At 55.8% G+C, this 26,618-nt stretch overlaps 2 protein-coding genes across 3 annotated transcripts in view; one reads left to right on the top strand and one right to left on the bottom strand.

Moving 5' to 3' along the window:
• The window catches only part of RPS3 (ribosomal protein S3), a 780,806-nt gene that overhangs the window by 698,152 nt on the left and 56,036 nt on the right, over positions 1-26,618 (bottom strand). The window lies entirely within an intron of this gene.
• GDPD5 (glycerophosphodiester phosphodiesterase domain containing 5) overlaps positions 1-26,618 on the top strand; it is an 87,935-nt gene that overhangs the window by 33,285 nt on the left and 28,032 nt on the right. The window contains exons 2-3 of one of the 2 annotated variants that reach the window (XM_049619596.1): positions 531-614; positions 11,668-11,843. In XM_049619596.1, the coding sequence (XP_049475553.1) occupies positions 11,727-11,843 (117 nt within the window). In that variant the 5' untranslated portion in view covers positions 531-614; positions 11,668-11,726. Of the gene's footprint in view, positions 1-174; positions 615-11,667; positions 11,844-26,618 lie in introns of those variants that run through there. The other variant, XM_049619602.1, reaches the window with a different exon arrangement.

Below are 26,618 nucleotides of genomic sequence, written 5' to 3'. Positions count from 1 at the left end.
AGGGGAGCCAGTACATGAGTCAGAAGTTAGCCACATAATTGCGGTGCCCCAGATCCCGCCTCCAGCCCACCGCCCTCCCCCATCGGCTGCATTAGAAGAGCAGCTGGTTTGGCGGCTACCTCCAGAGGAGCAGGTCTCTGGGCAGCACGAAAGGGCCTCTGCTCCCCCAGGAGCCACACGCAGCCCCAATTTCTCCCCAGAGTGGCTGGAACTTGGATTGCATGTACGTGGGTTCTGGAGCGGGCAAGAGTGGTTCAGGGTACTGGTTGTCCTGTGTTTGGGGTTGGGGCTGGTCTGTGGGCAGCATGTGTGGAGGTAGGATTGCTTGTGGGGTGTCTGGTGGCCCATAGCTGGACCACCCGCCGGTTTAGCAGCTTCCCTGGGCAGGGACAAGGCGTGACCCATCCCTGGGCCGCACACCCAGCATGGGGTGGGCACGGCATGGGGACTGGCTAAGGGTCAGGTGGGAGAGGAGAAGGTAGGGTGGACCGATGAGTGATCTGACTGGGTTTGTCCCCTTGTCCCCTCAGCTGTCCCAAGGAAGTGACAACACCACCTCCGTGGACAGGACATCCTCAAGAGCCCTGCTCACAGCCACTGCTACCTTCTTCCAGGTAAAAAAACAGAAAGGAAGGGTGGGGGGTGGGGGGAGAAAGGAGGTAGGGACTAGCCACAGAGAGCAGTGCTCTGGCTTCTAAAACAGTATCTACCTCTCCTAGGGAGACAGCACCTTGCAATTTACAAAAACCAAAGAACAAAAAAGCCAATCAAGGGGGACAGGGATTGTTGTCCCATTTGATGGGCGAGTAAAGAACTAGAGTATTCTTAGACAACTTATTCCAGTGTACTGGATACTTGTCTAAGCACCTGACATGTATTAGCTCATTTAATCCCCTCAACAGCCCATGAGGTGGGTGCTATTATCCCCACTTTATGGATAAGGAGACTGAGGTATAGTGGTATCATACCAATTAGTAGGTGGTAGAACTGGGTTTCAAACCCAGGCAGACTGACTCTCGTTGCACATTCTCAATCCCTGTGATTTACTGCCTCTAGAACCATGTATTAAACGAAGTTTCCTTGACATCCAATTTGGGGGTTTAAAGAGCTCCCATTCCCAGAGGAGATATGTATTTTCAAAGATAATCCTGGCGAAGGTGATGCTTCAGCCAAAGGAATGAAGAGCAAATGGTGGAATTAGAGGTCTTGAATCATGGAATTGGCATGAACCTTCAAGGTGTGCCAGGCCAGCAAATTCCTGTGACTTTCTTCCTCAGCATTCTAGTAAATCCAGTTTTCTTTGGTTACCGGATGGAGACCAAGAAATTTGAGAGGAGGGAAGAAAAGGTTAGGCCCCAGGTTCTCAGACGTGCCTAGAAGTAGAGGGGCTTCTGTTTTTCACAGGACACCACAGTGAAGAGAGATGAAGGGACAGTGAGGAAATCAGTATTCTGTGCTAATTCTGAGGTCACCTTATACTAGACCCGGAACAGATATGTGCAAACAGATATCAAGGGGTTAAGCAAAAATTGTGGGAGAAAATGCTTAATGGAGACTTTTTTTATAGTCACTTTTTTTTCTGTAAATTGGGAAAGGCTAATTATTATTCAGGAGCAGAACCGGGATCGGGCTCAGAAGTGGCTCTGCAGTCGCATGGTTTAAGAGGCTGTGATCTCCTTTCCTTCCACTGCACGTGTAAGCAGCTTTTCTGACTCACAAATAAACAGGTGCCTGCTTGGTGCCAGGCCCAGTGCAGAGGCACAGGTCCCCTGCAAAGTGACTCCTCTAGCAGGGATGGGGCCTGGGGTGTCTTGTGTCCCCGTCGCCTGGTGCAGGGTCTTCAGAAAAACTTGGCCAAACGGATTAAAAATCTCTGCCTGGGGAAGCTCTCAGTCTGGTGGGCAAGGCAGCTACGGAAGCAGATAATTACCGGGCACGGAGGCCTGTGATCATGTCTCGAGAGCTCTGCCAGATGACGGGAACACAAAAAGAGGAGGCAGTGGGCTTCTGGGGCGAGGGGGATCAGACCAGGCTTTGCACAGGGTCCATTTGTTAAGGTGGATAGGATTTGAATTGGGGTGGTGGGGAGAGCTTTCCTGGCAGAGGGCCCAGCATGAGCAAAGGCGTGGAGGTGGGGAGGCCGGATAATGTGGTGTGCCTGGAGCAGAATGGTGTGAGGAGGGGCAGGGGGAGGTAAGGCCAGACAGGTAGGTGTAAGGGGAGGGAAGCAAGAGAAAGATTCCTTAAATGGTAGGCCTTGCTTTTCTTCCCCTCCCCAAGGGCCTGCTTGGGAAGCCTGTTTGTATGATAACTCTGCTATTTTACATAAATAAATAAAATAAATCATTGCTCTCTGTTCCCTCCGGGGGTAAAAACCGGGCCGGGACGAGTTTGCTCAGTGCAAGTCTCTGCCAGACTCAGCTTTCTCCTTTTCCTCCTTTTCGGGTGGCTCCTCCTTCCCGGGGACCCAGGGAGAGGCATCGGAAAAAGCCAGCCTGGTCCCTGTGACTGAATCACTGGGCTCCTGGGAGGCTGGGGTGTCAACCGAGGTGAGAGAATAGTGAAAGCCAACCCCACCAGGCCCCCAGGCTGACCCTTGAGGCCCTGCCGGAAACCCTGAGAATATTTGCTCACTCTGCCTGCTCCAGGGAGAACCTGTCAGTGCCAGTGGGGGAGGGGGGTGATAGGGGTCCGGCAGCTTAAAGACGGAAGCACTCAGCCCTCCAGGGAGGGAGGGGGCTGTCACGGGCGGGGGGTGGGGGGGTATGCAAGCCTACACAGGCCACTCCTCTGGGGAACCACCCCTAGGAACTAACTGTACAGGGGATTTCTGCATGGGAAGGGAGGCCGGATGGAATGACTGCAGATCTTCCCTGGTGCCGCGACATTGAGGACTTGGATAGCCTGAAATCCAAGGATAGTTCTTAGATCCCTGTTGGATTGTGCCAGGACTCCTTGACCATAGGAGTCTTGAGTGAGGTGATTCTGAGACCCCGGTTTAGAGAGTCTGTAACGAGAGATTTTGAGTTTTGAGATGCTAAGCTCTGTATCCCAGGCAAGGCAAGGTCACACTCTTGGTGACTACTCAGCCCATGCTCATACCCCTGACTTGGGAAAGAGAGGTCCTTCCTAGGCCAAGAGAAGCCAGGTCCCCTGGGCAGGGTCCATTCCTGACTCCTGTCCAATCCTGTAGCCCCAGACATACCTCAGACATGCAGGTCTGTCCCCCTAGGGCCTTAACGGCAGGCGCAGCTCAGGAGACCTATCCTGACCTCTGCTAGCCTCCCCTCCTCACCCATAAAACGGGGATCTGGTACTTACCTCTGGAATCAGCCAGATGCTTCCATGAGCCCATATGCATGGAGGCTCCTGGGCACTAGAAAACACTGCACGTGGCCATAATCCTAGCTGCTGTTGCCGCAGTGTGGTTGTCTCCTTGAAAGGAAGGTTCGTGTCCGATTCTCTGTGAATCCTGCTTGGCTCCCAGCAGTGCCTGGTACTGAGCAGAGGCTTAAACATTCACTGAGTGACCTCAAGAGCTTTAGGTAGGGAATAAGTCCTCCCAGAGGCCTCCGTTCCAAGGAAGCCATCCCTTCTCAAGGGAGGAGCAGGGAGAACTTTGTGTGTGTGTGTGGGGGGGGGGGGGGGGGCGGGGGGCAAAAGGGGCGGGAGAACTAGGGAAGCCACCGCCAGGGTTGGGAGCAAGTCTGCCTGAAATATAGTCCAGCTTGGCCTGCTCAGAGGGGAAGGGAAATCAGAGGTCTCCTGGCACGGAAATGTTGGATAAACAGGCTGCCTGGCACCATTGTGGAAAGAGATTAATAACGACCCTAATTATGGCCTGATTGATCTTTTGAGGGCTCCTGCAGAGCTCCGGCCTTGGCCACTGAGCAGCTGTTCCCCAAAGAACCACCAGGCATGACGGGGGACTGGGGCTGCTGGCCTGCCTTGTCTTTTCACCTCCGAGGCCTCCCTCCTGGCACCTCTCCCAGCCTCTCCCCACTGGCAGCTGCCTCCTTGACAGACTTCCTTCCTTCCCTACATCTGGCTACCTTCTCTGTTTTCGTTAAATCTAGAGCTTTCCGTGAGGCCCACAGAAGTGGACTGACTTGCCTAAGGCCACACAGTGAGATGGTGGCAGCCAGATCTCTCCATTCTAGCCATCTGACGAGGCTCAGGGACGGGAAGGTGGTAAATGTGGGAGCACTCCTCAGAAGCCAAATGCAGAAAGCTGTGCCTCAGGGCAGTGGGGTAGGGTCTGGGATTGGCTGATCCCATTATCAGCCCTGTCCCCCCACTGCCAGCCCCAGCCCTGGGGCCAAGGATTTGTCTCATGGGTTTGGGTTTGCTTGTTTGGTGAGCTTCCTGGAGGTGCCCTGCTGCTCCTGGGCTCCCAGAGGATGAGGAGTCTCCTTTTGGCAACAGCCTCACCATCATGGAACCCACATGGGCTTCACCTGCTGGCTGGGACCTGGGGGTGCCCTCAGCTCTGAGAGAGGCCCTGCTCATGCCTCCCTGTCACCAGGCTTTCCTTGTGCTGTCCCCTACCTAGAGCCCCTGCTTCCCCCACTTTGTGCCACAAATCCTTCCTTATTTCTGAATTCCGCTTAGATCCACCCTCTCCAAGAAGCCAGCCTTCAGTGATCCGTGCTGGGAACCGCGGAGGCACAGGAGTTATGGGACCCAGAAGAGACCCTGACCCAGGCAGGGAAAGTTTCCCGGAGGAGAAGCTGCTGAATTGAGACCAAGAGGAGTTTTCCAGGCCTTGAAGATAGGCAGAGGGGCCCAGAGCTAAGTCTGTTTCATGGGCACACCTGCACTGGAAGCAGGGGATGACAAGGCAGTGAGGAGGAACTCCAGGGAGGTCCTGGTCTACCTCCAAGGCCATGTTTCCTGAGCACTATGGGGAAGAGTCCTCATAGCCCTGTGCCTTTTATGCCTTGGGTTTTACTCCAAGGGAATGTTGGGGTCATTGCTGTACCTTGGTCTCTGTCAAAGATGGTGAAGGCACCTGGGCAGGGGCAGAGCCCTGGCCTGGGGCTCAGGATGACTAGGCCTCTAACCTTGTCTCAGGCCTTCCTGCAGCTCTCAACCTCATCTTGACTGTTCTAGGCAGGGGCATGCTCAGGGCTCCCAGCATTAGTCCTGGGAAGGGAAGGGGTTCTTCCCCTCAGACTGGGTGAGGACTGTGGGGCTTGTCCTTCCCTCCTCCCTGTGCAGCCCCATCTCTGCTTTCCTCCTGGTGATGAAGACAGAACAGGTGGTTAAAAGGTTTTGGGGGGTGGTGTGCCAGAAAGGCCCTTGAGGACCATCTGGTGGCATGTATCCCATGATACAGATAGGAAAGCTGAGGCCAGAGGCTTACGGAGGTCACCGAAGGCTGAGCTGGGGTTGAGGACTGTGAGGCCAGCCATGGCCAACAAGAAGTGGGGACTTCTCCTTGTCCACACCCATGCTCTGCCTCCCTCCCTGGGGCCCTGGCAGGCTGCTGGAGAAGGTCAGGTCTCCTCCTCCTCCAGCCCTACAACTTGTCAGGGGTTTCCTTTTCCCTCCCCCTGGGTTCTTGGTGCTGTTCCCCGCCCCTGCTCCCCTAGTGCCAACCAAAATATTGGGCTTGGCCCTTTGATATGCATTTTGCAGTGACACAGGCGTTGTGGCCGGTACAGCCACGGAAGGCAGCAGGAATGTGGGCAGACCTTCCCTCTGGGGCTGGTGCCATGGAAGGACTCAGCAGTCCTGGGTTCAAATCCTCCCTTCTCCCCAGTCAGCTGTTTGGTCTTGGGTGAATCACTTAATCTCTCCAGCCTGCCTGTCTGTCTGTTGGTCAATCCATTGATAGAGATATCGAAGTTGAATCCATATATATTTAATGAATATACTTTTGGGTTTTTTTTTTTTAAGTTTGTTTATTTTGAGAGACAGAGAGAGATAGTGAGTGCACATGAGAGCGAGCACATGCACGCAGGGGAAGGGCAGAGAGAGAGGAAAGAGAGAGAATCCCAAGCAGGCTCCCTCCCCACTGTCAGCATGGAGCCGGACGTGCGGCTTGAACTCGTGAACTGTGAGATCATGACCTGAGCCAAAATCAAGGGTCTGATGCTTAACTAACTGAACCACCCAGGTGCCCCTAGGCTTTTTTCTTTTTTTGGAGGTATCTAAGTTTACACAAGAATCGATCCAAAGGAAAGAGAGCTGCTACCATACTCTCCCTCCCCACCTCACAGTGGCCCTTATTGTCACCATCCTATATTAGGGTGGCGCATTTGTTACCGCGGGAGACAATGTTGACACGGTGTTACCTAAAGTCATAGTTACACTAGGGCTCGCTCTTGGTGTGGTGCATTCCGTGGGGTTTGACAAAGCCGTCACTGTGGTGTCCTATAGAACAGTTTCATTGCCCTAGAAATCTTTTGCTCTTCTCCTGCCCCCCACCCCTGACACCCGCTGATCTCTCTACCGCTCCCATGGTTTTATCTTTACCAGCATGTCACAGAGCTGGAATCATATAGTCTGGAGCCTTTTCAGGCTTCCGTCACTTAACGATAGGCTTTTGAAGGTCTCTTCAGGTGCTCGTGTGGCTTGATGGCACATTTCGCTCTATCACTGAGTACTCTTCCATTGTCTGGGTGGATCACGGTTTGTTCATCTGTTCACCCTGGGGCCAATATTTCTAGACTGTAAAAGAAGGCTGCCGAGCTCTACTTTGGTACAATCCCTGTCACTTTCTGTAATAACTGGCTTCTTTCACTTTGCATCATGTTTTCGAGATTTATTCATGTTGTAACATGTATCTATGTTTGATTCCTTTTTTTGCAGCCTTGGGTACTTTTTTGTGTCACTCCATCTAGTCCCCGTTTCTTGGGTGGTTACAGTAAGGCTCAGAGAGAGCTAGTGACCTGTCCAAGGTTACACGGCAAGTCCGTTGAAGACCGGGCTGGAACCTGGGCACTGACATCTGGCCTGAAATTCTTTCCACTCTCAGGAAAGAGAACAGGCTTGGGGGGGCTATAGCCAGCGCCGTTCAGGGCGATGAGGATGGTCGTGTGAGGTAGAAGCAGGAAGGAGGGTCAGGTCCGTGCCCAGGATGTCAGGATGGGAGAGGACCCTAATAGTGCCAATATCCTGCTCTGTAGCAGGTGCTCACTCCATCCCGGGTCTGACCCCTTGAAGGCCCTCCCCTGTGTAAAACAGGAGGCCATGAAAGTTCAGGGCAGGGGCCAGGAATTCAGGCAGAAAACAGAACTTTGGGCCGAGGGGCGCCCTTGAACATCAGGCTCAGAAGCTAGGGCTTTCTCTTATCCCACGGCCAGGAGGAGCTCCCTGCTAGGGATTTCTTGGGAACTTGGCTGATACCAGCAGTCCTGGAGGTGGCTTGGAGAAATCGATCCATCCTAAGTAATACCATTAGCCCTGGTGGGAAAAGGAAGTGGCAGGGGAGGCTGGGGAGAGTCTGGTTTCTGGGAGCTTGCTTGAGTGCTCAGTGTCTGAGCAGCACGTCTCTGTTAGCAAGACTTCTGGGCCTCCTCAGAAGTACCTTCCGGGAAGCCCTCAGTGCCTCCTCCTTTTATGGCTGGTCCCTGGGGATGTGGGAATAATTCAAGCCATCCCATGGGGGAGACAGGCCCATCAACGGTGCTCATGCAAGATGCCTGGGGAAGACTGAGGGCTATGGGAAGCTGGGAAACCCTCTAACCAACCTGGATCTCAGGGGAGGCTCCCTGGAGGAGATAATGTCTGAGCTGAGACTTGAAGGATGGGTAGGTATTAGTCAGCTGAAGGGACAGCAAGTTCTGGAGGATAAGGCTGGAGAAATCAGAAGCCATTTGTTCAAGAGCTTGCTCTGGCCACAGGTGAGGGCTTGGGTTGGTGGGGTGTGATCCCCGGAGGGAGGCCAGAGGATTTCCTACCTAGGGGAGAGATGAGACCTGAGCCAGGCCAAGGGGATGGTGAGAAGAGGCTGTGAGGGATGTTAGAAGCAGGTAGGGGGGGGAGGGGGGCGGGGTGCCTGGGTGGCTCAGTTGGTTAAGCATCTGACTTTGGCTCAGGTCATGATCTCACGGACCATGAGTTTGAGCCCTGCATCGGGCTCTGTGCTGACAACTCAGAGCCTGGAGCCTGCTTCACATTCTGGGTCTCCCTCTTTCTCTGCCCTCCCCCACTCACACTCTGTCTCTCTCTCTCAAAAATAAATAAACATTAAAAAATAAAAAAAATAAAAAGCCTTGGGGTGCCTGGGTGGCTCAGTTAGTTGGGCATTGGGCTGCAGCTCAGGTCGTGATCTCATGTTTCACGGGTTCGGGCCCTGTGTCGGGCTCTGTACTGACAGCTCGGAGCCTGGAGCCTGCTTCAGATTCTGTGTCTCCCTCTCTCTGCCCCCCCCCCCCTCTCAAAATAAATAAACATTTAAAAAAAAAAAAAAAAAGCTGGTTGAAGAGGTCAGTGTGGCCTGTGCTGGGTCTGCAGGGCCTGGGTGACTCGCCCAGGGACAGGCAGTTGCTTCTGGCTGTCTCAATCAGGACACAGCCACCAGGTGGGCTTTGCCACACCTAGTAACTGAAGCGGTGGGAAGGGACAAAAGGCCCCAGGAGAATACGCAGAGGAGAGAGAAGAGGTTTGCCTCCCCAAGATGCCCCTATAGTTGTGAATGGTGTGAAAATTCATCAAGCTGGGGGAAGGGGGGAGAGGATTCCAAGAGCCACAATCAGCTGAGCCCTGGGCTGAGGCCCCAGGGCAGGCGGTTCTGCTTTCCTGATTTGAAGTGCAATTTCCATTCCTGGTGCTTTGTAATGCTCATTGGGGGGGGGGGGGGGGGGGGGGGGGGGGGGGAGGGGCAGGGCAGAGGACACGTGGGACTCAGTCCCAGGCTCCAGGAGTCCTGGGAAAGGCTTGTGAGAGCAGGGGGACCTGGGCGTGCGCTCCTGTTCACAGAACGCCCACCTGCTATACCTCAGTCACTGCAGTGATGTGCCCTCTCGGCACCCGCCCCCCAGTCTGGTCTCCTATGGGTGTCAAGGCAAAGGCTGTTACCCCATTTTACAGATTCAGAAACCAAGGCTCAGGGAAGAACCCTAGAGGCCCCAGCCACAGAGCAAAGGTGGGGACAGATGGGATGGATCTGACCAGCAGAGGCCCTACTCTTGGGGTAAGATCTGGCCTTCTACCCCCTCTGGAAGGCTGCGAATGTGGGAATACATTTGTACGCTCCTTCTAGAGTGGAATGAAGTAAAGCTGAGAGCCTTCTCCCCCAACTGCCCCTGCCGCTCCACAACCCCACAGGACCTAAGTCACCAGGCTACAACAGCACCCCACTGCACACTGTTCCCTAAGCCCTGGGCTCAGCTTGGCTCAGAGAGCCCTCAGCAGCTACATCCTATTCCACATACCTCCCCGGGGAGCCACGGGCACAGAGGCTATGCCAGACAATTCCCAGCAATTAGGAGGCTCCTGGTCAGTCAATATTCCCAGCAAGGCCCTAATGCATCTCCCCCCTCCTAACAGACCAGAGGCTGTAATCCTTGTGCTGAGGTTAGCATTTGGTCGGGTGGGGCAGGGGAGCAGGGGTAGGTCGAGGCCCTGAGTGCCACCGAGGTGGAAGCTGTGGGTAGGCCCGAAGCCCAGACCGACCGCCCCTCTGGAGCAGCCCCTGGGCACTTAGGCCTCAGCTCAGTGCTGCCTCCAGGAAGCATGCCCCGCCGCTCCCTCTCCCCCCGCCACCATGCACAATGTTAAGTGCCCACAGGTCCCCCTTACTGTCTCCAAAATACCAGCTCCTGAGCCATTATAGCCGGCCCAGGGGTTGAGGTCAGCAAACTGGCCCTGTAAAGGGCTGGGCAGTATGTATTCTAGTCTTTGTTGGCCATTCAGTCTCTCTTACAATCACCCACCTCTGCAGTTATAGTTACGGAAGCCATAGACAATGCATAAGCAAATGATTGAGGCTGCATCCAATAAAACTTTATTTATGGACACGGAAATCTGAGTCTCGTATAATTTTCATGTGTCACAAAATATTGTTTTCATTTGTTCCCCCAAACTGTGAAAATATAGAAAAACCATTCTTAGCTTGTGGGTTATATAAAAATAGGTGGCTGGTTGGATTGAGTTACATGAGTTACAATTTGCCAACCCTGGGCCTAGAGCAAGGCCCCTTGGAGCCAGACTGACTGGCTCTGCTGTGTGACCTTTGGCAAATGGCTGAACATTTCTGTGCTTCAGATTTCTCATCTGTAGAATGGGGGTGATAATGGTAATACGTGGGGAATGTCAAATGCTGCGGCTGCTTTGTTGTTCTTGCAAAGCAGCTTTTGGCCATTTTCAAAGGTTAAACATGGAGGGGCGCCTGGGTGGCTCAGTCGGTTAAGCATCCAAGTCTTGATTTCAGCTCAGGTCATGATCTCTCATGGTTCATGAGATTGAGCCCTGCATCAGGCTCCACACTGAGTATGGAGCCTGCTTGGGGTTCTCTCCCCGCCCCCTCTCTCTGCCCCTCCCCTGCTTGTACACTCTGTCTGTCTCCCAAAAATAAATAAACGTTAAAAAAAATTTTTTTTAAGAATAAAGGGTGAAATTTTTGGCTTGTGAGTTTGATCTCATAGGGCTGCTATAAGAGTAATGCAGAATAAGTGACTGACTGCCTCTCACGGGTCCTACGGGGGCCCTGAGGGCATCGGTGTGCCTGTCCTGTTCACATTGTCTCCAGGACCTAGGATAGGACCTGACACATAACATGTGGCTTCGAGTTTCTAGAGTCCCACAGATGGGGGGGGTTGCATCCTGACCCCTTGGGTAAATTATTTGGCTGCTCTGGGCCCCAGGCCCCTCGTCGGTCAATGGGATGATAATGACAGTGGCGATAAGGATCAGATGATGTTTGACATCAGGGCGTGTGAGGGGCCCAGGCCGGCGGCCACTTGACCACATTTGGCCCTTGCTGGCCCCAAGAGGCCGAACCCCCCCACAGGTGTCTCCTGGGCGCCAGGCAGGGTCGGGCAGTTGCCCTGATGGCAGCAACTCGACCCACAGGCCACCATTCATTGTTCCACCGACCACGGGCAGAACTCCCTGAGCGGGCAGCCCCCTGAGCCCAAAGGAGCGAACACTTTGGGGGCACCAGAGCAGTTTCCCAGCTTGACCGCAGCCGGGTGTCAGACTGCACTCCAGGTGCCGTCCCGTCCTTTTTCCGAGCCTCAGCTTGTCCAGTTATCAAATGGGTTTGGGACGTAGGCCCTGCCACCTGAGGGGCAAAGTGTTCACCTAGTGCCTGCTGTATTTCAAATAAAATACACTGGGGGACACGATTGAGAAAATAAAGCTGAGAACGGCTGAGGGAGGATGGGAAGGGGTTGCAGTTTGACAGGAGGTGGCCTGGGAAAGTCTGGTTGAGAAGAGAACATTTGAGCAAAGACCTGAGGAGAGGAGGGGAGGAGGGAGCCCCGTGGAGCTCTAAGGGAAAAGCAGTCCCGGCACAGGAAGCAGCAGCAGGTACAGAGCAGGTGTGGCTGGGGGGGATCGGGTCGGGGGTGAGGGGCAGGAGACTGCCGGGGAGCCGGCAAGGGTGTGGGCCTTACCGCTGGGCCCTGGGCGGGACTGGCACCTTCTGCTGGGGCTGGGGCTGGGGCTGGCTGCCTGCACCTCCCCTGCCTCACGCCCCTGTGCTTCCTCCTGCAGGACCGGCCAGGGGCCTCATGGGTGCCTGAGGGCCGGGCGCCAGGGCCGCACGCAAGAGCATGGTGAGACACCAGCCCCTGCAGTACTATGAGCCACAGCTGTGCCTCTCCTGCCTCACGGGCATCTACGGCTGCCGCTGGAAGCGCTACCAGAGATCCCACGATGATACCACACCGGTGAGCCAGGCTGGGATGGGGTCAGAGGACTAGGGAGCCCCAGGGCCTGGGGGAAGCGTCTCAGCTCCATCACTCTGCTGTGTGGCTCCGGACAGGTCAATGCCCCTCTGGGTTTCAGTGTCTCCTTCTATAAAATGGGCCCGTGGTCACTCCTAAATCTACGTGACCAGGTGGGAAAGGAAGTAGGCCACCCTGTCACAGATGAGGCTGGTGAGCTCTCCTCTGACACACGGGACCTGGGCTGCTCCTGAGGTCTTGGCAGAGAGGGACGCTCCAGGAGGGACACTCCAAGAGGAAGGGCTCACCCCAAGGTGAACAGAAGTTTTCAGCTTCCTGGCAGATCCAGACAGGCCGGCAAGCAGGTGAGTGGTTGGAGGGAAGGGTGAGGAGGTGGTGCCAGGCCCTCCTGGAGCTTGGGAGCTGGCAGGGCCATGGCCTGGCACCAGGACTCTGTCACCTGAGCCACAGGCCTGTCGGAGCTGGCAGCAGGTGCCCAGCCAGATAAAGAAAGCCTCCTTCAATGGCCGGCACCCCAGGCCAGACCCGGAGCCGAGCCACGCTTCCGTCCCTGGGTCTCTGTCAGCCCATGGATCTAGTTTCTTCTCTGAAGGAACCCAACTCCTTCAGGAGGGAAGAGAGGGAGGTCAAAGGAGTTTATCTAACAGGTTTGCTGCCCGGTAAACAGCTTTCCTCCTCTCTCCTGTTTGTCGGAACAAAGAAGCCAGCCTCCAAATTCAGCCAGCCTTGAAATAGGCCAAAGGTGTGGGTGGTCAGCTGAGGTCAGAGGCCAAGTATCACCAGGCTCTCTGGATGGGGAGGATGGGGAAGCCTGTCCACCATCCTGACCTCCTTCTCTGCCTGTGCTGGTGACCGACAGAGCACTAGCCTGAGTCAGGAGCCTGGGTTCATGACTCCCAAATGGTAAGAAGCAGGTGCCACATGGCCCGATGTATTGCCACTCCCAGCCCAGAGGAGGCCACATGCTAAGCTGAGGCAAGGAAGAGGGAGGGGCCTGCCCAAGGCCCCAGGGCAGGTCCCTGCAGGGCTGGGGTGGCAGCCTCAGTCTACCCTCGGCCCTGCCTGGGACAGCCTTTCCCTCTTACGTGTTTGTGGGATCTCCCCAACAGTGATGTGGGCCATGAGATCGGAAGTCAGGCAGGCTTAAGTCCAAATAGCGCCCAGTCGTACCAAATTGCACAAAATTGTACCCGGTTGACTCTGGGCTTTCTCACCTGTGCAATAACATCCCCACTGAGGGAGCTGCCGGTGGCACTAATGGCACCAAGGGACAGGCACAGTGCTGGCTGTGACTAGTCGTTAAGTCATTCCCGACTCCAGGGCCTCGGCCTCTCCATCTGTGAAATGGAACAGGGGTTAGGTCAAGACTTGAGAATTCCTTTTCCACTGTGATCTGCTCTGAGCTGTGTTCCCCCCAGGGACTCGGGGCAGGCAGCAGGGCCTCCCCGTGTCGGGAAAGGCAGAAGCTTGGCAGGCAGCTGGCATCTGGGTGTCTGTGCCAGGAGCGGTGCTGAGTGCTGACACACGGCTACTCGTTCCTCCCAACGAGCCCTCGAGCTAGATGTCGCGGCCACCATTTCACATGGAGAAGCAGAAGCCAGGGATGCCAGTGAGGGGCAGAGTTGGGAGCTGGCCCCGGACAGCGTAGGTCCAATAGCTCCGGGTGGGAAGACATCGGAAGCTGAGGGAGGAGGATGGCTGGGCTCCCCAGCAGCAAGCCCCTAGGCTGTCAGAGTAGCCGCTGGAGGAAGGCGTGGCTCCCAGGACATCCCACACCCCTCAGTGCGCCCAGGACAGGCCCATCCCAGGCTTCAGAGTCAGGAAGTGACCGGGCTTGGCTGTGACCAGCACGGGGCCCCGGGGTGGAGGAAGTGGTGAGCTGAGGCCAGTTTTGGACTGACTCAGAGCCCAAGTGGTGCCGGCTCCGCAGATGCCAAGAGCTGGGGTGCCAGGTATGGCACAAAGGCAGTAGGGGCTGCAGGGGCCACAAGCCAGCTTGGCCTGGAGAGGGTTTTGCCACAGCTCTGGGTGTCAGAGCCTCCGGGCCTCCACAGGAAGGGCTGAGCTCACCTCAGGCGACCCACGAACCACGGAGACTCCCCTTCCCTGTCACTCACCTCATTCCGCTTCCCCGCCTACTTCCTGGGTTCCAGCCTCAGCCTGCTCACCCTTTTTCTCTCTTTCCCCCTTGTTCTTTCTCCCCAGTCCCTCCTTAGATGGCTGGGTGAGGACCAAGGGCGAGGCCTGTGATGTCCTTTCGGGGGGGCTGGGCCCTCTAGCCTGACACAGTGAGGGGAACAGTGATGGCGTCAGAGCTGGTGCAGAGTAGGAGCAAACTCCCTAAGTTTTGCTGAACGAACAGGCCCTGGGGTGAGCTCTGGAAGCACAGGTTAGGGGGAAAGAGCACTGTCAGGGCCTCCAAAAGGCGTGGGGGCTCCAACTTTGGGCCTGTGCCTCTTCTCATCCCCAACTTCCCCTCAGACTTTGGGGGCCCCTCCCTCTGCCCAGGTACTGCCGCCCCTCAAGTCCCCTTGGGGGAGCCTCCCCTGGTCTTTCCCAACTCAGACAAGCCCTGGGTCAAGTTCTTCTGTGAAGCCAGACCTCTCTGGTCCTCATCTGTGAAATGGGGTGACAGACTGGGGGTGAGTCGCAGAAGCATTTCACTCATGATCTTGCTCAGCCTGGGAAATAAAGCATGAGAGTAACAGTTAACATTTATTGGATACCTATTGTATGCTGGGATCCCAGAGCTTACCTGCATTGCCCTGTTGATTTGTTAGGTCGCCCCTGTGGGGCAGTTAACTGTCATGCCGATGGAGAACTCAAGGCTTAAAGCCGCAACACACATCACACTGGAGGGAGTCCACGATAGATTTGCAACAGGAGCCTCAGGAAGATGAAGGGTGTGGGGGGGCGGGGGGCACGCATGGTTGGAGTAGGAGATTAAATGAAAACTTGCAAGAAGGGGAAGAAAGCAGGGCCTGGAGGATCACTTGGGAAGTTGCCTGGGGAGGAGGAAGAAGATCGTGAGACCAGGAGTGTGCAGGGCAAGAATGGGAGTGGCTTGAATGCCAGACCTGGAGCCTTCCGTGGCTCTGGGATCAAGAGCTGGCCCTGCAGTACAAGAGTGGATCCTGGGGAGCCGGGAGGAGCCCCCTCCTCTGGGTCCCAGCTGGCAGCCTCCTTCCTGCCCCACCAGCCTATCCTTCCTGTCCCCCCATCCTGACGCATTCCCACCTCCTCCGATCCTTTGCTCGTACTGTCCCCCACCCCCAGGACACACACTGGACAAATAAGGAAGCAGGAAACTGAGGACTGGAGAGGTGAAATGACCTATTCTGCCCCCAGCCCCTAGGGAGTGGAGGAGCCTGGCAGCAGGAGGCTGGCTCACTCGACAGCTAGGAAGGGGAAGTGAAGCTTTTTATAACTGGGGATAATTAATTGGTTGTTGTCTGTGACTCATTACTCTAATGCCGCCAATTAAGGACTTGCTAGGACAGAAGACAGTTCTCAGGCTGTCCCCCAGGGCCCCCTGAAGACTGTGTGTCTGTGGGAGGCAGCATAGTGTCAAAACCAGCTTCTCTGTAGCAAGAGGCATATAAGTCAGACACCTGAAGGAACTTCCCAGCCCAAGACAGACAGTGACTGTCACCTCTCTCGTGTTTCTATAGCACATTTGCCTTTTGAGGGCTGTTTTTTAAAAAGCTCGTTTGGCCCCTCTGTCTCACAGAGGAGGCTCCAGGAAGAATGAGTGGTTTATTCAAGCCACGGGTGTTGAAGGCACAGCCTGCATTGCCCCCTGCTTGCATCCCCAGTCCAGACTGTTCCACACCCACAGTCTTGTCTGGGATGCACTAATTACTTATTTAATCAACACACCCGTCCGTCCCGATACTTGTTCTGGGCCCTGGGGTCAGGGAGGGGTATCTGACCCGGCTCCCCCCTCCCTTGAAGGGCTCCTAGGCTGGTGGGGGAGCATACAAGATCCAACATACCCAGGCCACCCAGGATCATCCCTGCTGAGGCCCAGGAAAACCCCAGGCAGGAGAGCTGGCCTGACCTGATGTCTGGGAGTTAGTCCTGTCTCGCCAGCTGGGGAAGTGTTCAAGGCACGGGGAGCCATGTGGACCAGAGCTTCCTTGTGTACTGGAGTTTCTTGTGTTTGGGAACCGAAAGCAATCTGGCCTCAGTGTGGCTCCGTGTGAGGAGGGAAGGTGGTGGCCACATGGCCTGGGCCTGAGGCTGTGCCAGGGAGCCTGTCCCCCCTCCTGGGTGGAGGCAGACCAGTCAGACTCAGGCTGTGCGAGGACCAGTCTGGTTAAATTGTGGAGGATGCGCTGAGGGGCCTGGGGTGGAGGTGGGGAGAGCAGGGAACTAGAGAGAGAGAGAGGTGGAGGCCGCTTTGCATACCCCAGGGAGGGGTATGCCGGTTCCTTGCAAAGGGAGGGATTCTAGAGACACTTGGAAGGTATAGTCAACAGACTGGCTGTGGAAGAGATCGAGGGAGTCCTTTATGATGCCTCCCACCATCCCCTGATTTCTAGCCTAGCTAGAAATGAGGCCATTCCAGGGATGGAAATGGGAAATGGTGCTGTGTCCAGGGGCAAGTGGGAGGGGAGAGTGGTCTCTGTAGAGTCCAGGAAGAGCACAGTGCAGGTGGGACACAGGCAGCTAAGTCTCTCTTCCCCCAAGACCTACTTCCTACGACAGGAGCCCCTGCAGCCATACAAGAAGACCCCCACTGGGGGATGTTCATCAGACCTCCACCCCCCACCCCTTGCCCCTCCCAGGAGAACCTCACCCCTTCATAGCATCCTGCTTTTGCTCAGGCTGTCCCCTCACTTGGAATGCCCCTTCTCTCTTTACGTCTCAAGGCTCGTCACGAACGCCTACCCTTCTAAGAATTACCCCCTCGAACAAAAAGAGAATCAGGCCTCCCTCCCTCGGGCTCCCACAGCACCTCAGGCCTGGGCTGTCCCTTCGGACTGTGACTTTCTGTGTTTCCCAAGGGACTCAGTGTTGTGAGAGTGGAGCCTGGGCCTCGGAGGAGGGGCCTGGGCCAGGCTGGGAGGATGGTTGAGGCAGGGGCCTGAAGAATGGTGAGCAAGCCAGTTAGGGGCCGTGCCTGCCACCCTGCTGACTGGGCCTGGAGAGGCAGGACCGCTGATGAGTTCTCAGATATTGGGTGTCTGGAGAGGGCCAGCATACACGTATGGACAGGTGCATGCTGTCTTCCGGTGCCCCCAGCTGTGGTTGGCAGATGAGGGCGCTGACTTCGCAGGACCTCCCAGGCCACGCTCGGAGCCAGATTGGGCTCTGCCGGTGGGCAGGAGCCCAGGGGTGGAGAGTGTCCCAGCTGGTTCCCCACATCCCTGTCCTGTCGCCACCAAGTGGGCCTTGACAGGGGAGTGGATCCCAACTGGGAGTCAAGCTGGGCTCCCTGGATGAAGCAGCCTTTGCCCTGGGCTCCAGGGTGTGATTGGAGTCAGCCAGAAGTGCTTGGGTATTCCCTGCCAGGGAGCTGTGGCCTGAACTCTGCCCCGTCTACATTGTGACTTAGTGTGTGACCCTCAGGCAAGGCCAGACCTTCTCTGGGCCTCGGCTTGCTTACGGGTTAGATGGAGGTTCAGATTCATGCCGCAAGGGTCCAGTTAGACAACGGGTACCAATGCACGTCACGTGTGGTGCAAGAGAGACCGCCGTCCCGACCCTGGGGAAAGTGTGTTCTCCCTATAAACTTTCAAAGGGGTGGCTGTTCCCTTCTCCAGCACTTTGGCCGAAAGGGGCCCAGCAGGTCAGAGGGGCGCCCTCTGATCCCCAGTTTTCCCATTCCTAAAATGGGGATAAGACCCCATGTTATCCTTTAAGCCTTGCAGGGCTGACATGACGATAAGAAAACGGGAGATGATGTTATTGCATCCATGAGAGACAGAGGAGAGTCTGGCAGAGCGCTGGTTTGTTGCAGTACAAACAGCTGAGGATTTATCGCCACAATAAAGCCAGGCCATCTCTGGCCTTCGGGAACCCCTGTACTCCACCTAGCTCCTCCTTGAATGGTGCCGAGGGTGCCTGGCCCTCCCTGGGAAGCGGCAAACATTCCGTGACTGCCTTGAGTGTCTGCTTAGGGAGCCTGGGTGGGACAGGAGATGGAGCATCAGCAGTGCAGCCACCCACCACCCTGTGGCCTTGGCAGGGCCCTCTGAGGGCCTGGGATGATCCCTCCTGAGCACCCCCCCCCCGCCCCCCCAGCTCTTCTGCTCCTGTCTCCCTATGGGCTGATGCAACCCCTAGGGTGGGTGGGGAGAGGCGGGGTGTTCCAGGCTGGGCTTGGTTTAATTCTACTGCCTAATGAGCCGCTCTGAGTGCACCCCAGCAGAAGCAAGGGCAGACAGAGGCCTAATTGCCCAGCTCTCTGTAGCCCAGAAAAATAAATCCGGCCTCTTAGGCTGTCAGGAGCTGGCTGGGGGTGGGGACTCTAATCCCTTTCCCTGCTTGGCCCTAATGCTGTAATACATCTCAAACCTCCCCAGGCCACCCCCTCCCCCAAATCTCCTGGGTCAGGGCCAAAGTAATCCTGCCAGGGCCTGCCTGCCTCTCCCCTCCCAGAGCTCCCCACACCCTTCCCAGCTGACATTTCCCAGACTTTTTCCGGTGCATCAGTCCCCCCATTTGGCATGTGGCAAGGGTGAAAACAGGCTGATGAGTGGAGGAGGAGCTGGCGTGCCCGAGATCCAGCCTGCAGGAGGGCAGACTGGCCCTCTGTGGGTAGGCACCCCTCAAGCTCTCCAGTCTTTGCAGGGCTGTGTGGTGCTGAGGGCACAGCTGAACTCTGCAAACCTTTTTTTTTTTTAAATGTTTATTTATTTTTGAGAAAGAAAGAGAGCAAGAGTGTGAGCAGGGGAGGGGCAGAGAGAGAGGGAGACACAGAATCCAAAGCAGGCTCCAGGCTCTGAGCTGTCAGCACAGAGCCCAGCACGGGACTCAGACCCACAAACTGTGAAATCATGACCTGAGCCCAAGTCAGTCAGACGCTCAACCGACTCAGCCACCCAGGTGCCCCACTGGACTCTAGGACCTTAAAGCAGGGTGGGGACCCCAGGGGTGGCACAGGGAGCAGGGCTCAGCCCTGTGGAAGGAGCCGTGCCCAGCAGCACCCACACACGGGGAAGGGGCTGCCATGGGGCAGACTAGAAAGCCTAGAATCAGTGCACACGCATGTGAGGATATTCTGTGTGGTAAACGAACGTGGAAATGACAGCAGATTTCACAAACCGTGTAGAGACAGCTGAAGTATCCATTTGGTGGAAATAAAATTAGATCTCTGCCTCTTGCCTCAAACCAAAATAAATTCCAGATGGATTAAAATGTATTTTTTTTTCTATCTTTAAATTCCTTTTCTCTATTGAGGAAGTGCACGTTTGTTGAGAAAATTCAAACAACTTGGAAAGATGTAAAGTAGATGGAATTCTAATCTTAATGCTTGAGAGAAATGGCTTTCCAACCTCTATCCGTGCACGTATATATACATCCGTGTGGAGCGGTAGACAGATGAATATAGAGAGCTGGGTGGATTACAGGTTTGAATGTAAACCGCAAAGCCAAGAAATTACCACTATAAAATATGAATCAAATATATACTCTTGGGCTACCTGTCTTAAACATGATACCAAAGGCAAAAACCTATAAAGGAAAAGAAGGGTAGATTAGACTACATGAAAATTTAAATTTTTATGCAGAAAGCATAATAAACCAAATTAAAGTAAAACGATGAAATAAGAAAAAATACACAATAGGAGCGCCTGGGTGGCTCAGTTGGTTAAGCATCTGACTTCGGCTCAGCTCATGATCTCACGGCTCATGAGTTCGAGCCCCACATTAGGCTCTGTTGTGACAGTGTGGACCCTGCTTTGGATCCTCTGTCTCCCTCTTTCTCTGCCCACGCCTCCCGCCACCCCACCCACTGCCGCCTGAAAAAAAAAAAAAAAAAAAAAAGACATTGAAAAAAAGAAAAAGGGTCGCCTGGGTGGCTCAGCCGGTTAAACATCCAGCTTCAGTTCAGGTCATGATCTCACAGTTCATTAGTTTGAGCCTTGTGTCAGGCTCTGTGCTGACAGCTCAGAGCCTGGAACCTGCTTCGGATTCTGTGTCTCTCTGCCCCTCCCCCGCTCACGCTCTGTCTGTCTCTTTCTCTCTCTCAAAAATAAGTAAATATTAAAAAATTTAAAAAGAAAAAATATACAGCACATATGAAGGTTAATACTCCTACATAGAGCTTTTATATGCCCATAGCAAAGGAAGCCAGTTCTCCCAAACAAAAGCTGCTGAGCTCTGTGCCTTTATACCTTCTGTTCTCTCCCTCTGCCCCAGTCTGGGCTCCCTAACCTGTCATCGCAGCAGGCCCATTCCTTCCAGCTTTGCTGCATGCATCCCCTCCTCCGGGAAGCCCTCCAGACCATCTCTCCTCCCGTAACTGGCCGTAGGATGGGAATTGCCTGCTGGCTTCTCAGTCACCTATGGGGGTTGCTCAGAGGGGAATCCAGGCCTCATTCATCTCCCTGTGCAGGGCACAGCACATATATCTAGGATGACTGGAAGAGAGAGGTGGCAAGGGTGTAGAGGGGAGGTGCTGGGATTTGCTTTGGTATGGGGTGTGAGGTAGGGGTATAATTTTTTACCAATAGATGTCCCCACTCCATCTGTCGAATTCTGTATCCTTTCTGTACTAATTTACTATCTATTAATCTTGTGTCCTTGCTTCCAGGCTCTTCCCCTTCTTTCGGTCTGTTTCTCCATCTCTGAATTGGATCTGTAGAGGATGAGGCAAGATGATCTCTGAACTCTTGTCTAAGTCTGAAATTCCAGGGTTCCTGGCCTGGCGCTGCCTATGACTCACTGTGTGACCTTGGGCCAGGCCTGGCCCCTCTGAGCCAATTTCCTCCTTGGTCAGACAAGGACAATTACATGTCTTGCTCATTGTTGCTCTGGGACAGTGGGAGATGCTGAAGGCACCCAGACCTGGGTGTGAATTCTGGCTCCACTATTACATTTGCCCTTTGTGGCCTTGGGCAAGCCACTTCCCCTGGCTGACCTCTGCTTTCCTCCAACTATACCACCTGCTTTGCAGAGCTGCGGGGAGGACGAGAGGAGTTGGAGCATGTGGAGGACTCCTAGGGGCACCTCGCCCCAACTCTGTGAAGAGCCCACGCAGGGCTCTGTCCTCCAAAGCCAGACATGCGGGTTGGGAGGGGGCACAGGACAGGTGCTATGCCAGGGTCTCCTTCCTTCATCTGTGCCAGGTCCTAGGACAGCAGCCTCCAGAGCTGGCCTGCCCTCTGCGTCCCACCAACGGTGACACCCACCCTGGGCCGGGAGCAGGTGAGCTGCTGGCTGTCCTCAGCAGCCGGAAGAAATTGGGTGTAGGGCAGGGGGCGGGGGGAACGTCTTGATCACTGTCTTCGCATAATTAAAGGGCTGTCAGATGCGAAACGATAATTATAGGAACCATCGTGGATTTGGCGACTTACAGCTTACATCTATATCTGGCAGCCCTCCCGTGAGGTAGAGGTGATGTCACCCCCGTGAATGGAGGAGGAAGCTGAGGCTTGGTCCTGAGCGGCCCATGGCATGCGGCTACTGGGGAGGAGGGCTGAGAATTAAGATCCAACTCTTGTTTACACCCCGCGCAGTGCCCTGGTCCTGTGGCCCCCAGAATTTCTTGCCCTTTTACTGGACTTGTTGTGTGTAGAATCCGAGAACCAGCTTCAGGGTGGCGGCCGAGGATGTCAGTGGCGCCTGAGGGAGGGACGGAGGGACACATTGTAGGTCCTGCTGGTCTCTGCAGCATGCCGACCTGCTGGCCCCATTTTACAGAGCAGGAAGCTGGTGCCCAAGAGGATAAATAAATGTCTCCCCCAAGGTCACCCATTTAGTAGGAGGCGGCCAGTCTTGGGTTCAAAGCCAGTGTTGCTGGGCTCCCAAAGGCAGCTTGCCTCTATCCGGCTGCTGTCTTAGAAGGAAGAGGCAGGCAGCACCAGAGGGAGAGCGCCCATCCCTGCAGCTAAGGAGCAGAAGCAGGGTGGGCTCCTCCCCTGGGGGCTGCAGAGGCAGGGACTGGCGGGGAACAGGAGTCCAGCGAAACAGCGCTGTCCCCGCCATCCTGTGAATCTGAAGTCTGTGGCCGTGTCAAGGACGGATGGCTCCTGCTGCCTATGCGGAATTCAGGCTCCGGGGTCCATTTGGGGGTCCAGGGCAGGGTCCCCAGGAGGGGAAGCGGTGTCTGCGTCCATCCTGGCCTGGGGTGGAGGTGTGGGGTGGGCCGGGCCCCCAGGCGAGTGGTACAACACGCTGTCACAGCCGGGCCTGTGCGGGCGTTTCCTGTGGAGGGCTGGCTTTGTGCGGCAGCCAGGCTTGGCGACTGTGCGAGCCCCCGCTGCTCATAAGCTCTTTCAGCACGTTTTTCTCTGAATGCAGAAGGCTCTGGGGTGGGCGGGACGGAGACGAAGAGGGACCGGAGACGACTCCACGATCATCAGGAGGCGGTGAGGAGGAGCGGTGGCATCTGGGAAATTGGCACAGTGTCGCCTGGCGCGGGATGGAGGGACCCGTCTTCTGGAGGGTGGGGACAAGAACGGGAGGAGATGAGGCAGGGGGTGCGGGGCTGAATGCCCTGGCCTCTGGGGCTGGGTCTCCCCGCCTCTCCATCACCCTCAGCTCCCGGCACAGGGATGGAGCGGCCCCCGCAGCTCGCGGCCGGGCCTGTGCCCCTCCCCAGCTGCTCTCAGCCTCTCCCTGTGCCTGCTGCTGCCCAGCCAGCTCAGGAGCTCCCTGACCCTTGTCCCGCTCAGGTGGCTACAAGGCTCTGAATGGAAGGAGGCTGGGTATCACAGGAGCTCCTTCTCCTGGTCCCTCAGCCAGAGGATATGTCTGGGTTGGATGATGGCCCCGTCCACTGGGGACCTGAAGCCTCCCTGCGTCACAGTCAGGTTCACGCCTTCACACCATGTCTGAGCATCACCTTGCGCTCTGCAGGATGTGAGCCCAGGGTACGTGGACGTATCTCAGCCATCCCCGCCCTGAAGGAGTCCACAGCCCAGGGAACCATCCCTTATTATGTGCCTACTGTATGCCACTTGATGTATATCACCTCATTTAATAGCAATCCTCCAAGGTAGGGGGTTATTCTCCCTGTTTTACAGGCGAGGAAACTGAGGCTCAGAGGAGTTAACTTGCCCAAGAGGCAGAGACCGGTCCATCTGCCTCCTGAGCCCAGGTTATTTTCATCTCCACATTTCAGAATGTGATTGAGGGTCAAATTGGCGGGCACCACGACTCTGTGCAGAAGTACTCAGGGAAAGGAGGTCTTCAAGGCCTGGAGGGATGCGGGTGTTTCCTGAAGGAGAAGGAGGTTTGGCCTGGGGTAGAGCCCCGAGAGAGAGGAGCGAGAATCGTAGGGGGCCAGGCTGGGCCTGGGACTACCATCCTGGGTCCCAGATGGCAAGGGCGAGTTTTGGGGAGAACTGCACAGGGCTGGCTCTCATGGGGGCGTCTGTCAAGATACCGAGTTCAATCCCACATCTATCCTCCCCCACTTGGTGACCTCGGGTATGTTCCTCAACCTCTGACTCCCCCCTACGCATCCATACTGAGCCTTTGTGCAAATGAGCAAAAGTCTCCCCTTCTCCAGGACTCATGCCCAGCATGTACTGGAAAACAATCATGGCAAATATGTGTACTGATGGTAACCATGACATGAGTGCCACTTCTTAGTGATGAGGTCCACAGCTCGTTCAGCTGAATGTGCTGGCCCTTCTCTGAGGCTTGGGGGTTTTCCTCATTTGCTCTCGGATGGAGATAAAACCCCACAAAGAGAGAGTCCCAGGCCCTGGGCGGACTGAGAGGTGATGGAGGGCTGGTGGGTCCACCGTCCCTCCCAGCTGGCAGTGACCTCAGAGCCCGCACCGCCTGGGAGCAGGCCCAGGCCTTTCTCCTGTAGTGGCCCTGACAAGGACCCTTAATGCCATTTGCAGCCTCTTTGTTGATGGAGCCACTTCCTCTGCCAGTTCCTGGCCTGTCCCTCCCCTTTCTTCCAGCCCCCGCCATCCAGGTTTTTCCTCTGATTGTTCTTACAGTGACCTGCCGCTTCCCTGCTGGGGTCGGGTCTCTTCATCCCCATCTACAGGCTCCCTGTGGCCATGGGGCCACCAGCTTCTAGCTCCCAGGATTTTCATCTCCAGGTGGCCCCCGACCCCAGCTCGTGCCAGTTCTGATAGTGGGGTTCCTCATTCCTTAATGCCACGGCCTTGCCCCCGTATCTGCTGTGCCCTCAGTGTCTCATCCACCTGCCGGCTCTAATCTTATCTGGTGTCCAGGGCTGGGGCAGGGGAGCCCCTCATTCTCACCCAGTCTTTCCTGCCCCACCCTCAGGATCTGGTCAAGTGGGAACAGTGGCCCTTAGTGCACAGGGCCCGTCTGCTGTGGGTCCCCCAACGCCTGTGGTATTCCCAGCAAACCTGTCAGAATTGCCCCTCAGTTATGCATCATAACTCACCGTAGGACATCCCCCAACACGTGTAGCAGCTTTTCTAACCTGCTACTGTCCCTACAGCTAGCCCCCTGGTCCCACCAGCTATTGAATTCCAGGCTGCTTGCCTGGGACAGGACCCATCATAGGCTGAGGCTCACCCCTCACCCAGGCCCCTCCCAGAACCCTGTCTAGTGGCCAGAGGTGCAGCAGCTTGCCCCTGCCGAAGTGGAGGGATCTCTGTGGCCAGATGGCCATTCACTGCTGCCAGCTGGAGGTCCGCAGAAGACCATGGGCCCCTCTGCGGGGGCGGGATGGTAAGCCCCCGGTGAAATGTCTCCTGGGTGGGCATCTTCATGGCAGAGTAAGAGAAAGGGTCTTTTCTCACCTATCATTATCAAATTCTTAAGTTCCCACCCCACGCCGGGAATAGGAAGATCACCTAGATCTCGAAGGTGCTTAGAGTATAACAGAGGTAACTGACATATAAAGACAGTTCTAGAACTGCAGGGTCTATGCTGGAACAGACATGGGGTCAGGGCTATGGAAGCTCTGTGGACAGGAGATTGACCTGATGGGACAGGGAAGGCCTCAGGGAGGAGGAGGGCCGCCCCGTGAACCAGAGAGGGGTTGCCTTCTAAATGGAGGGTATGGCTTGTGCAGAGGTACGGGGCTTGAAGAAGCCTGTTGAGGGTCTGTGGGCAGTTCAGAGCGTGGCCTGTAAAGTGCCTGTGTGAGGGCAGAGGTGAGGGCTGAAGCCAGTGATATTCTCAGGCTGGGGCATGACATGACCAGAGAAGGATCAGGCTTCGAGGACCTATGTTTAAGCTGGCCTGGAAGCAGCCAGCTATGCTCTGCAGGAAGTAGGGGCAAATGAATTCTTACTTGTGACCAAATGAGAATTGGAGGCAGCAAGAGGGACTCGGAGAAAGCCGAGACCCGGGCGATGCTAGGCCAGCTGGGCTGGGGTTGCTGGCTCAGACGGGGCATCCCCCAGCCCTCAGCCCCGAGGCTGAGCTACAGCCCTTCTCTGTTCCCCCAGACAGTCCCAGCCATTCTTGGGTTCCAGTGCTCCAGAAAGGCACATGGCTCACCCTGCTCCTATCTGGGGTCTCTCCATTCCTGAGCAAGGCTGCACCTCATGGGCCCAGGGCTGGGGCTCGTGCCATTCTCTGTCCAGGTGGGACAGACACGGGTGGTCCGGTCTCTAAGAAACCACCCACCGCCAGCTGCTGGAAAGATGGTTTCACCTCCGCCTCTCTGCTTATGTCCAAAGCGGGGCTAAGCAAGGCTGCCTGGCTCTGTACATGACAGCGAGCGGAGGAGGCTGCTTTCACTGTCACCCAAGCTCAGACCCTCCTGCCCAGGGCTAGGCACGGAGTGGGTGCTCAGTGTGGACCTTCGTCGGGGTTTGAGGGCCTGTCCTGCGTGCTGGGCGTGGCAGAGCATGCCTGAAGCCGTGCTACCAGAGCACAGACTGCTTGCCAGCCCTGGCTCCGAGCACTTGGCTTGTATTATCTCATTTAACGCTCACGTCAACCCCGTGGTAGAAGTACTAGTATTGTCCCCACGTCGCACGGGAATACACTGAGGCACAGAAGGGTTATGTCAGCTTGTGATGCCTGAGGCTAAATGGCTTGTAAGCTCCAGACACTGTGTGTATAGCCGCTCCACTGTGGTGTCTTCTTGATGGCACAGGATGGAGGTGTCCCAGGCAGTGAGTGAACTTTCTCTCCTCTTGTACTTGCGTCCCTGCCTGCAGTCATAAATGCTAAGGGAGTGTCCTTGCAGAACCTGCAGTCGCTTGCGAGACACAGTCACGTGAGCCGATCGCGGTGCACAGGGCGTGAGTTTAAAGTCGGGGGCACTGAGGCTGTGGCAGCAGCGTGGGCTGGGCGGCAGAGGTGAAGTCCAGGAAGACTTCACAGAGGAGGTGACATTTGAGCTGACTTGAAAGGTGAATGGGAATGTGAGACAAATAAACCAGGAGGGATGGCTCTTCCGGGGTGAGGGAATTGGTTGGGGAAGGGGATGAAGGCAGAGAGGTGGAGAGAACACCCCCAGAGGGGCTCCCCTGCTTGGCTAAGCAGTGAGGAGCCATCAAGAGGTTACACTGAGGTTTGAATCATGCTCTGGGCTGGAAGGATCAAAGAAGCCTAAGGGAGCTGCAGGGAGCCCGCAAGCCTTCTGGGCAACGGTCAGGCAAGAGATACCCAGGCTGCCCAAGCCCTGCAACC

Source organism: Panthera uncia, chromosome D1, assembly GCF_023721935.1.
Source record: "Panthera uncia isolate 11264 chromosome D1, Puncia_PCG_1.0, whole genome shotgun sequence".
Classification (NCBI taxonomy): Eukaryota; Metazoa; Chordata; class Mammalia; order Carnivora; family Felidae; genus Panthera; species Panthera uncia.
The sequence above is the reverse complement of the archived record's forward strand: the minus strand, read 5'-3'. Positions and strand labels throughout refer to the sequence as shown.